Source organism: Larus michahellis, chromosome 4, assembly GCF_964199755.1.
Source record: "Larus michahellis chromosome 4, bLarMic1.1, whole genome shotgun sequence".
Taxonomy (NCBI): domain Eukaryota; kingdom Metazoa; phylum Chordata; class Aves; order Charadriiformes; family Laridae; genus Larus; species Larus michahellis.
In genome coordinates, this window is record NC_133899.1 from 39,339,370 (window position 1) to 39,352,308 (window position 12,939).

At 41.2% G+C, this 12,939-nt stretch overlaps 1 protein-coding gene across 2 annotated transcripts; it reads left to right on the forward strand.

The window, feature by feature from the left end:
- Positions 1-4,503: 4,503 nt before the first annotated feature.
- Positions 4,504-11,591, forward strand: LOC141742262 (alpha-1-antitrypsin-like). Of its 2 annotated transcripts, XM_074584121.1 has the most exons (6): positions 4,504-4,679; positions 6,329-6,998; positions 8,505-8,775; positions 9,436-9,583; positions 10,577-10,771; positions 10,877-11,591. In XM_074584121.1, the coding sequence occupies exons 2-5, from the start codon at positions 6,341-6,343 to the stop codon at positions 10,766-10,768; spliced, it is 1,269 nt and encodes a 422-aa protein (XP_074440222.1). In that variant the 5' UTR covers positions 4,504-4,679; positions 6,329-6,340; the 3' UTR covers positions 10,769-10,771; positions 10,877-11,591. The 2 variants fall into 2 exon arrangements, with proteins under 2 accessions (XP_074440222.1, XP_074440221.1); XM_074584120.1 differs by having other exon boundaries at positions 10,577-11,591.
- The last annotated feature ends 1,348 nt before the right edge of the window (positions 11,592-12,939 follow it).

The window sequence follows — 12,939 nt, forward strand, 5'->3', positions numbered from 1 at the left end:
GGACAGTTTCAGAAACATAATGTTTTAGTGTTTGGTTATGATCTCCAAGTTTTAATATTTCTCTGCCATATTGATTGATTATAAGGTTGCTGGAAGAAACCATTGGACAACACAGCTGGACAGAATTTGAACAAGATTTTGTTACTGAGTGGATGCATGCTTTTTGTTAGGGGAGCACAGCACACCTCTCCCTTTTCTGCTTCAGTCTCTTCCTGACATTTCCAGTTCTCTGCTCTCCACTAGGTCCATTTCCAGCCCCTGGGCTGGGTTTCCTCAGCTGCAGTCACTCCAGGGGGTCGCTGCATCAGGGACTTCCCTTCACACTTCTGCTGTTCAATCCCTGTTCCTATGAAATATGCCCAGTTTCTTTGCAGGATCTTCACAAAGCCCTACTGAGTTTTGCTGGGAAGCGCAGGGAGGCTGCACTAGCCAGGGCTGCTGAATACAGGGTTAATGCTTGTTCTCAGCAGTCATTGATTGTCATTCATCATTCATTGATCATTCAGCAGTCATCATTGATTGTGACTGTAGGTTAAACTGTCTGTAGCAGAAAATGAGGAAACCTTGGCTTAGAGTTTTGGGTTTGGAAATCCAGGTAAGGCAAATTTCTGATCTTGCACTTGTACTATGAACATCAAAATGTGAACAAAAGAAAAGGTGTCATTTTTCCAGTATAAGTGAAGATGTTGTAAACTTAAACCTGTGACTATCTCTGTGCAGGCAAAGCTGCCTTGAGAAGCCCCGCTCTACACTCGGGGCCCTTTGCACCCTGACACAATGGTACATGTTGGAGATAGTACAGCTTGGGGGCTTGGCCCCCACGGATTGTGGGGTTTTGGGTGATCCAATCTTTTGACATACCCAAACGACTAGAATATGAATTTCTTATAGGCATTGCCAACGCTTAGCCTGAAAACAGCCTCTATCAAAACTCAAAATGAAGAACGTGTTAATCTTGTTAACTGAGACCTGCTTTTAAATTGGAGGGGGGGAAGCAAAGTCTGTATGAGCGGGCAACTTGGAATTGCAAGAATTCAGCTACACAATACTGGAAAGACAAAGAAAACTTGCAAGGAGTGATCTTTATTTCATATGCGTACATGCACCACTAGCCAGCTGTACGAACTAATAGTGTGCCAGCAGCAAACTGGCAGATTATGTTGGGCTAATTAAACCTCATTATTTTGTTAGGCATGGCTCATTTAACAGCCACTGTGTAACTGTTCACAGAAATGTGCCAACTCTTGCAGCCCTAACCAAGGAAAAACATGAGGCTAGAGTTTTCTTTAATATCTATTACAAAAATCAACAAGATTGTCTCCCATGAAAGTATAAACACAGTACATCAGATCAGAACAACCTTGCACACGAACTGTGTTTGTATTAGAGCTAAGAGCAAAATTGTGTTTCTTTAGCAAATGTGCTAAAGAGAAAAATGAAGGAAGCCAGTGAGAGACATTTTAGTGCATCCAGAACCTGTGTCTGCATGTCTAATGTGAGATTTTAGGCTGCTGTTTTTAAAAAATCCCCTTTAAGCCGATCATTACTCCTCAGAAAATGGTTAAATAACAGCTACCTAGGACTAGTAAGACTTTTCCATAGACAAAATTTCCACTAGCGTAACTAGAGTTTTCAAAGTTGGAGTCATAAAATTACTCTCATTAAGTCACAGCAGGGCTCCTGGATAAAAACATGACTTGGCCAGCAAATATGAAGCACCTTAACATTTCTTTTAAGCATCTGCCAAATGTAAGTGTGAAGTATGGATGATTATTAAGATATTTTTGGTTTGGTTCATAAACACGGATTTAGAAAATCTGCTTCCAGCCATTCTGGTGTAAGAAATTTGCTTTCGACATGACACAGAAATAAATTCAGTGTTTTTTCTCTGAATCAATAAATACTGTACATGGACAGGAACCTTTTGAGGGTTTAATGAGTGAAATAAAACGGGATTATATCCTTTCTTTTCTGAGGTTCTAGAGCCGAAATATTATCTTCAAGGCTTTGCAATATGAAAATGGTAACACAAGTATTTTGCACATCTCTATAATCGAGTTGTGTTTCTCACTGCACTTCTCTAGTTGGGAGTGCTTTTACACAGGTAACTATTAAAAGAAAACTAAAGAAAATCTTGAATACGTTTTAAAACTATGAAATACAAAATTTGTTATCCTAAAGTCACCATTTTTATGGCAGTCAGCAACTGAAATCCTGCTGTATTATGCTTGACTAACATGTGAACCCCAGTTCTATCTAGATTCAATGAGAATCATAGATCTACATTCCTTCTGGATAATTTGACAATACCATTCATCATCTGTAACTTCCATAGTCATTGTTTGAAATGGATATGTCTACCTCTCAAATTATGCAAATTATTATATTAAAGACTCATTAGAGTAACAAGCCCCTGACTTAGAGGTCTCATTAATCTCCATATGGTATAAATGAGCATGGAGGATCTGTCAAATGGGATAACAGAGCTAAGACAAATATTTTTGGAAAAAGAAATACCGGGAAAGATTCCTACGTGAACCACCACCAGGTTGAGTGTGGCCTGTCTTCCATGCATCCTCCTTCCCGGCTGACTTGAAGGCCAGGGCCCAGCAGACCTCTTAGTCCTGTTCTAAGAATGGGAATTCATGGAAAAATATGATTGCAACCACGTATATCTCTAGGTAGGTTCTTCAACCTAACACCGACTACTGCTCTAGAGCCCCCCTCTGTCTCCCCCCACGACTGCATCCTTTCAGCTAGAGTTTGGTGCTAGGGTAAGCAGTGGTGAATTTTGGCAATGTATATACCGTCTTTGTGGATGGGACAGGAAGACAGCCCTGGGCCCGGTGATACAGAGTGGTTCAGATGTGACTAAACCAAGGCTCAAAGAAAGCCTCTGAGTGTGGGACTGATTCTGAACTGATGCTAAGTTAATTTGGGGGAACTACCAAGTTGCATGTTAATTACCCCTTCTGCTCTGCTTTTCATAGAACAGAAAGTTAGCTTGGTCTAGCATGTTGCAGCAGGTGTCTAAGCTGCGCCGTCAGGAAGCTAAAGCCCCAAAGAAGGCCATAACACACCTCAGGAGATGTTTTAGCACTTGCGTCATGAGCTGGCAATAAGCTAGGAAGATATATCTGGTAGAACAACTGCTCATGGCCATGGACCTCTTCTCTCCAAAGTGTGTTTGCCTATGGCAATTATGCATGTTTTGGGACAGCAAATATTAAAGCCAGCTGGCCCTGCGATCACTGACTTCTGCCTGCTCTGCATGGCTAATATGCATGGAAAATAGTTTCGTCAGCATTTTTCTGCATCCTGAGATAATTTTGTTTTGATCCATGTAATGTTTAACAGAAGCACAAATGCTTAACGCTGCTCAGCTGTATGACTAAAGAGGCAGCACAGAACAGCCAACAGCCTGACTGTCTTGGAGCACTGTGAGCATCTCACTCTTTTTTCCTCAAAGACTGCATTTGTGCAATCAAGCATTCTAGCTTATACACTCATTTAATTCAAATGCAGTGGTTTAGTGGCTGTCAGAAGAGACCAGTCTGCTCCATCAAGCCTCACCTGATCTACGCAGGTGCTCCAGGGGACAGCAGCAATTGATACTCTAGTAAGAAAAAAATGCAAATTCAAAATCAAAGTATGTAATAGCAAACTTTGTCTAAAGCTAAAACAAGCACGCAGAGTTCAGCTATATTCTGGAAAAAAAAAAAAAAAAGAAGAAAAAAAGAAAAGAGCTGAGGTCATAGATACTGTGCAGGGAACCTAGATGCATGATCAAGGCTGTGGATTCCAGTAGATAAAGTACCTCTGAAAACAGCAGAGCTGGGGACTGGGAACAGCCATGCTTGCACTATTTTACTTACACAGCTCCTTGGCTCTTCAGAATCCAGGGAATCATGTCAGCCCTTCCTGAGCAGACGGTAACAATTCCTGAAAGGTGCAGCAGAGGCACAGTGGGACTGAGCAGGCATTCTCCTGGATGGCTGATCAAACCACATATCTAAACAGTTCACCAGGCCATAAATGCTGGTCAGCCAGCTTCACAGAACTTACCGTCTTTTGGAAGGATCCCAGGAAATTGAAATAAATCTTTACAAGAAGGCTGAGACTTACTGTTTGAGACTGCCTTGATTTGTTATTGGTTGATGTTAATAGGTTTCTCTCTTCTGTTATTTGCTATTCTTTGAGAGATTTGTGACTGGGCCTTGGTTTTCTGTTTATATATATTACAACAGTTGTATTTGCGGTGCTCCCTGCAGCTCCCTCACCCTGGCCCTGGCCTTCAGAGCTTAGTGCTGGGCAAAACTCTGTGTCTCCAAATGAACAGTTCTCTCCATCTCAGGTAGAGGTGGATAGAGCAAAGAGCAAAGTAGCTGCCCTTGGCACAAAAATTGCATTTCCAATAAATATTTGCTTAGGAGTTGCATACCCTTTGGGATGTAACACTCCACTGTACTGACCAGCTGGGTCTTTGCCCTCTGGAGTGGGGAGGTGTGGACACATGCATACGATGTCCAAGAAAACTAGCTTCATCAGCATTCAGCTTTGTCCTTCTAGGTAATATGTATTTGAAGCCATGTAATGTTTAACAGAGGAAAACAGGAGTGTGAGTAAAGCAGCAAGAAACAGCACAACCAGTACGAGAGCAAGATCCTTCTGAATGTAATGTAAGTACTCAGTTATCTTTACCTTAACAATTTTGATGCAGCTGTGTGGCATTTAGCTAGTGAGTCATGAAGCACATTTGCTTTCAAGGGTGAAACCTGGTTTCTAAGCACTCAAACGACAGCAGAAATTAATTTCAAGAAATATTAAACAGCAAATTGTGGGGATATGTTATAGCAGTTCCACAGAGCATAACTCTGCTCTGAATATTTATCCCAAATAGCTCTTTCACACCTAGAAGAAATCTAGAAAGCTGTTTCATTAACAAGGGGGAAGTATTCTGACTTCCCAACTGTCAATCTTATTTTTTATCATTACTAACATTCCCTAAACCTTACAACCAGATAACTGAAATGGAGGTGAATGAGCTGTCTTATGTACACCAACACAGTCCAGACAGGATTCACAAATATTGATTTTTCTATGCCAACCTACCCTGTAAGTCCAGATTTCCTCAGATCTCACAGAGCAAAGCTGCAGAAAGACAAGCTGGCTCCTTTTCACCCAAGTCTTAGTGGTCAGAGTGCTGACACAGGGTGGGGGAAATCCCAATAAACATCTCCTGCTCTGCTGAACCCTTCTCTCTGAGTCCCTTTGCCATTGAATGGGGCTGAGCGGGTAACTCAAGTGATCTTCCCTGAAGCTGGTCCGCTTCAAGTAGGACATTAGGTGTTGCTTTTCTAGTCATTAGTACAATTAGTACATTAGTACAATTGGAATAACTCTTACCTGTTTTCTGCCAGGTTAAACATCCTAGACACTACAAATCATCCCAACATGTTCTTGGTCTAACCTGCAAAATAAAAAGCAATAAATAAATAAATAAACAAACAAACAAAAGAAATGGTCACAGTTATCAGAAACGGCCAAGGTGCCACAATTCAGGCTCTTTGCTGAGCGCTACTCTGGCCACAGGGCTATTTGCCTTACAAAAAGGGGCTTTCCCGCCAATACAAAGTTTGGAAAGACAGGAGGGGCTAAGCCCACACCAGTCACCTCGCCCTCCCATGGCCAGGATGGTTGGGGGTACACATGGAGAGGAATCCATCTGGAAGACGTGTCATATGAGCAGTAGTTTAAAATAAAGCAACATATTCTGGTCTAATCAGGTACTGAAGCAGAAAATTTTTACCAGCTCTCATGTGATTAGTCACTTTGTATATTAAAATGAGTCAGGAATGAGAGAAAGAATAGCACTGTCATTTGACATAAGCCTCATTCAATAACTAATAGCATAATAAACCTGAGAGTTCTTAGAGATAAACATAAAAGGTTCAAGAATTGTTCCTGATGAGCTGCCTCACCGTAGACCAGATTTCCACAGAGGCAAAAAAAAAAAAAGAAAAAGACTTTTCACTTGTTCTCTCCTTCTTGGTCTTATTTTTCTTTAATGCTCACATGTTTCTTTAGTAACAAGGGACTTTCATAGCTGGAGTAAAGAGGAACTGAAGTAGGCAGCAATGGGTAGGAATTACAGAAAAACTTAGAAGCACAAGGACTTAAAAAACGCTTCCATAGTAAAGGAGCAGGTCAGGAGATAACAGAGATTACCAGATAGCCATTGAAGGTAGTAGCAGATGGAAATAAAAGATAAGATGTTGACACAGCTGACCTCCGGCAGTCAAGCCCATTTCATTCTTTGACCACACAGTAGCTGCAAAGGATGATGAAGGCCACCCTCCCGCTGTGCTTGCTGGTGGCCATGCTTCACCTCACTGTCCATAGCCTGACCCAGACTGACCACCACAATGACAAGCCCGAGGCAACTGATCCCCAGGAGCTGCATCCCCATGAGGGAGATCCTCTGGAGTCCTGCCGACACATAGTCTCCAGCAACGCAGACTTTGCCTTCCAGTTTTACAGGCAAGCAACCACCCAGGAAGCTGGCAAGAACATTTTCTTCTCCCCAGTCAGCATCTCTGCTGCCTTTGCCCTGCTGGCCCTGGGCTCCAGAGCCACCAGCCAGGCTCAGGTGCTGGAAGGGCTGGCCTTTAACCTCACCGACACCCGGGAGGAGGAGATACACAACGGCTTTCGTCACCTCCTCCTCTTGCTGAACCGCCCCAGCAGCCAGGTGCAACTGAGCATGGGGAATGCCCTGTTCATGGACAAACACCTGAAGCCACGGAAAACATTTCTGAAGGACATCAAAAAACTGTACAAAGGAAAAGTTGTTTCTAGTAACTTCCAGAATTCCACTGAAGCTAAAAAAGAGATCAATGATCATATAAAGAACAAAACCCATGGGAATATAAACCAAATACTTGAAGACCTTGATTCAAACACTCTAATGGTAATGGTTAACTACATTTATTTCAAAGGTAAGTTACATAGGTGTTACTTACTGCAGTAACTCAGTTTCACCTGCACGAAAAGAAATGCCCCAGATTATTTCTGAATTATTTTTAAAAGAAAGGCCAGTGTTAAGATTAGACTATTATGATAAGGAACATTGAGAGTTCTCATGCTTTGAAACCTCTTCCACATCTAAATTTTTCTAGCATATGTTTAGGCTCCCAAGCATAAAAGTTAATTTTTTTGCAATATTCAAGTTTTAGGGAATTGCCAGAACACAACAGATTCACACCTTTGTAAATTTTTCTGTCAGACTTTATGTACTTATTATTTAAAAAATTACATTTTCACATGCTACATGAAGTAGGAAAATAAATTCCAAAGATGGAGATTAACAAAAATTGCCAAACACTTTAATTTACTTACAGTCTATGCCTATTAAATGGGTAGGTATCTCTGGAGTTGGAGTCTAAATGCTCTACAGCTTGTCATGACATTATTCGTATCCCAAGAGGTACTTGCAAATGCACTGCTTTCACAACGATTAACTTCCTCTTAAATGTTATATCCATTTGTAGCAGCATGCAGGACATACATGGATTTTACCACCCAGGAAGGCATGTTTAGAAATAGGTGAACTTTCAGCAATGCAGATTTTATTTCAAGGACTTTATTAAATTTGGGTACCCTAGCCTCAGGTGCCCTAGTCTGAGGCACTTCTTTATGATACTGGAGTATATTCTTTTTACTGGTAGGCCAGGGAGGAAAGCACCAACTTATAAAGTAATCAGAGTATTATGGAGTTTACGTTCTGTTATTTATTTTTCAATTTTATTTTATTTCTATTCAATATTAAAAAAAAAGAGAACATACATACTTAAAAAATGGCAAGCTGTGACCCCTGTGTATGTTTAGTGAGTGACCTGATTTAATACAAAATAAAATATCATAGAAAATCCAGTTGAGTAAACATCAAGAGAAAACCATTCTGAAGCTTAAAGCCCTTGAAGCCCTATTCCATTTACTGTAATGCAGTTATGATCAGGCCTAAAAGTTTGGGTTGTTCTTCCATGTAAGATTTTCCTTAGTGCTACAAGATGAAGAACATATGAGAAAGCATGGAAGGAGCTTAATATGCTACCTTTTAAAAGGCAGACATCTGCTGTGGAACTTGCTTTACAAGAAATATTCTGAAACTAAAATGTAACTATTTGGATCCTGGTCAGCTTTCATTTTCTTCAAATAAAGTGTAAGGTAATATGATGAAGTTACTTCATTTAATTTATCTGACTTAGAAAGGTGTTGTACAAGTCCATATGAAATTTAGCCTGCAATATTTAGTTGTTACTGAACAAAGTACAACAAAGATGACAGTGAACAAGATCATTAATAAACCTGGAATACCTTTGATCTTCAAATATGAGTGTAAATCTTCAGATAAGGGTTTATCTGGTGTACATTAGTCTGGACTATATTAATATATACTCCTTGAAATAAGCATTTGATTGCGTTCTTTCTCTTTTGGTTTTAAGCCTACTGGGTAAATCCTTTCAATATTAAGGGGACTCACAAGGATTATTTCCATGTGAATGTGAAGACCTCAGTTGAAGTGAAGATGATGACTCGAGATGGATTTTATAAAGCATACTCTGACAGGAAGCTGTCTTGCGAGGTGGTGCAGATTCCTTACAAGGGAGATGTTGCAGCCTTGTTTATCCTGCCCAACGAAGGAAAAATGAAACAGTTGGAAGCTGCCCTGACCAAAGACACTGTGGCTAAATGGGAAAAATCACTTGAAAGACGGTAAATACAGAATTCTGATTTGATGATTCAAGGTAGTCAGAACCCAAAGTCTGAATACTGTGATCAGGTTTTACAGTTACTAGCCTTTGCTGCTGATTGGAGATTTAAGCAATGGAATAGGTATAAAGGAACCAAATAGTTTGATGATTTGATACTTTCAGCAAAAATCAGAATCAGCATTGCCTTGTGATGAGAGAAGAGATCTATGAGCTGGGAAATTTAGTTTTTCCCACACAGACATTTTCTAGTTGATGTTAAGTGTCTTTCTTTGCCTTGTCTCAAGCACAATGTGTTAAGAGTGGTAATTCCACAACATAGCAATCAAATCCCTCAGAGGGAAGGGGGTGTGAATTGCAAAACAAAAACCTTCAAGGCTAGAAAGAGAACGCAAACTTAGTCCCAGAAATGCTGGCACCTCTGCTCCTTGCTCTCCCATCAAGAGACTGTGTTGCAGAATCATACAAGAAAGCCCAACGGTTGTTGCTCTCCTTTCCCATCCTCCACACAATTGTCTTCCCATCTTCTTTTTGTTGCCATCTTTTTCAGATGAGAAGACTGACATTTTAGCACAGAAGAACAACCAGCAAGCTGGGAGTCTTGGGATCTTCAAAGGCATGCTTTGACTGCGATAACTATCACAGCTTTCTTTTGAATTAACAGGAGGATAGAACTGCGTATTCCAAAACTATCGATTTTGGGCAACTATGACTTAAAGAAGATGTTCATGAATCTAGGTGTAACTGATGTGTTTTCTGACCGGGCTGATCTGTCTGGAATCACAGGAAAGCCTGAGGTGAAGGTTTCAAAAGTAAGTTTGTCAGCAGAAGCAGTGGTCTGTGGACTCCTCAATACCCAATTGTCTTGCCCTAACCCAAATTGTGGAATTTCACTTATTGCTAGGGCTGGCTGATACTCTGAACTAAAACTTAGCTGATAAAGTAACTTTAAACTCTCTCAGACTTTTCCAAGGTCTAGAGATAAGGCTACTGTATCAAATCTGCCCCACAAAGGTTGGGAAGGGTGTAGCATTTGCCCCAGAAACTGAACACAGCCCAGTTTCTGCATGTGAAAGAAGTGTCCGTGGATATCTGTGTTGGGGATGCCTTGCATCAGCATATGTAGCAGAAAAAGTGGCCGCCTTCTAACATGTGCATTCTATAATTTTAAAGGATTTTAAAACTTCTGCTGCCATTGAAGGCCCCAATGAGTGCCGATCATGTAAGATGGACCAAACTTGAGGAAAACATCCCATTTCCTGAAAATAATGTGAAGAGAAACAGAAAAAGTGAGGAGAAAGGCTAGCACTCTTACAGCCATTCTGAAAGCAGCAATTGCAATGTTCTATCATGTTGGGGCTAGTAAAACAAAAAGATTAAAAATGCCCAACAATAATTAAAAAAAAAAATTGGTATCAAAGTTGAATTTCTACTGACTGAACTGTAATGCATGTGCTATTAGGGGTACATACAGAGCAGTGCTGGAGCCCAACTTCTCTTCCCTCTGACATTGTCATTCCTTTTGAGCTTGCTTGAATATCCCATTTGCAACTAATTCCAGGAGGTGTGCATCCCTAAAGTCTGTGTTGGATACACTTGTGTGGAGGAACTCTGAATGTGAGAATACTTGCTTATTGAGACAACATTGCTAAAAAACCCACCACAGGCTACAGTGGCCTTCTTCCCGGTTCCTGGCCTGCCAGCAATTTTTGTCAAAGGCAGTAGCTGAATTAACTTAGTGCTATTTTTTATCATTTCACATCCCGTCATCCACATACATTAATTCTTGCTGTATTTCGTTGTAGGCTGCTCACAAGGCCCTGCTGAAGATTCACGAGAACGGCACAGAGGCTGCAGCAGTCACTAGCACAGATTTTCTTCCTCATTCTGTTCCTCCTGTTATTAAGTTCAGCCGTCCATTTTTGTTGTTGATTGTTGATCAATACACCCAAAGCATCCTCTTCATGGGAAAAATTGTAAACCCAACTGAAAAATGACTGGTCAGTGGATGGTTTTATTGATTTGAATTGCATTCTTCATGCAATTGTAGTTCAATGGGATTAAAAATTATATCAAAACAGTTACTAACAATTTTCTTTTTCCAGAGAAATGAGGCAAGAGTGTGGTCATCCTTAAAAACACTGTTCTTGCTTCCTTCTCCAGTAGAAATTAACCACTAAGATACAACTATTCATGAATTATGAAGAATTTTATAAATCAGCCTTTTAATGACCAGTGTGTGCCATCCCTGAAAGGCAAGTATCCAGCTGAGAGAGTCAGTTTAAAGCATTTTAAGTAAATAAAGATTGAACAGATGCCACTCCTGACTTGTGGGTAAGAAGGAAAGAAAATGCTGAGGTTTGCTCCAGCTGCTGCCAGCTCTCACCAGGTCCTGCTGCTGGAGGGCCGACGAATGGAAATTTAAAATATAAATGCAGTTCACTCAGGGGTATCTTAGTTCTTCTCTTCCCCATGACTGTCACTGAAGGAAAAAGGTGTGTTGTATTTCCATGAGAAAATGATTGCTCGCCTCTCTGAGGCTGTCTGTGCCAATTTGACATCTTTCTCCTAACACAGCCTTATAGGTCCAAGGCAGTGTCAAAATCCAGAGCCAAGGCTTGGCGCTTGTGAGGATCTGGAGCACCAAGAAAAGGGACGTGTGCAGACAGAAACACAGCCAGTCTGGTGTGGTGTCAACATGACTCCCTCCCTGTCACTTCCTGTGGGATCAACAGCAGATGTTTAACAGTGACAAATGTATTTAACACTGCTCAGGGGTACAACAGCATAGACTTACATTAAAAAAAAAACCAGACTCTCCTCAGTGTGTTGAACCTCATTCAATTTCTTAATATATTCTGGGTTACGTGATCAAGAGTTTAATTTTTTAAATCACTATAAGGTCACGAGGTCAATTTGACGTTAGAGCAATTATTACATGAGAAGGAGCTACTCTGTAGAGTCCAGCCTCTCTCTGAGCAACCTGATCTGGTTGTAGATGTCTCTGCTCATGGCAGGGGGGTTGGACTAGAAGACCTTTAAAGGTCCCTTCCAACCCGAACATTCTGTGACTCTGTGACTCTGTGATTCTGTGATTGTCTCCAAGGCAACTTTTACCTGCCCACACCAGTCTGTGCAGTGACAGCATTTGCCTTGGCTACAGGATGTTCAGCAATATTAATGTTCAGATCCCTTTCCTGAAGGCAGACAATCCCATACCTCCTAAACTCCAGGCTGGTCATGCTGACCCCTATGAAAGGAGAGTTAGCATTAAACCTGGGGTGCTGGTAATGATATTTGCCTGGAAGATGGAAATCCAGTTTTGCCCTTCCCTGGATGGAGAACGGGTTTGGCCTATAAATCCTAATGAATTCTCTGCAAACTATGCCGTTGAGTGGGTGGTGGGTGAAGCAATGATATCTTGTGACATTGGTAGGGCTTCTAGGAAAAGGAAGGCATAGCTTCAAATCACATGTTGGGGGACATCGTCACTTTCAGACCAGGCCGAGGCACCTCCTTTGAAGGAAAAGTCTTTTGCCAGACTCTCCTTTACAACAGTCACATCTGATGGCATCCACCCATATTGTGTTGGCTTATGTAAGTCCCCCTTTAAGGTAACAAACTCCCCACAAGCATCCCATGGGGCTGCTAAATCAGAGCTGGGAAATATTTCAGTTGGCTAGGCACACAAAAGGTGTTACTGGCATTGCTTTATAGATTTAATCTTTTGTTTCATCAGCAAATAGAAGTTCAGAAGGGATAGGGTATGAATACCTGGAAGGGGTAAAACAAACATTGAGATTAATTATATCCCCAGAGTTTACATCTATGCTAGTAAATAAAGTGCTCCAAGGCCTATTCTCTAGCCATGAGGTCAACTGTCATATCCGTGTTGCTTAACTCTGCCCCTGCAAGACATCTGGGCTGCTTATTGGAAATATACCCTGGCCTGGGCTAACTCCAAAAACATGTTTAGCACTTGTTTGGAAGAATTGTAGATGACATGAGTGATACCTGTGTCTGAAACTCTACTAAAAATGTAAGAATATGAGTAACTGCAGGCTGATGGACAGACCTGGTACAAATGGAGCCTGAGTGACCGATTGAGGGTGGGAAACTCTCCCTCTATCATTCAGCCCTATAAGCTCCCCCTCTGCTGGCGATCTGC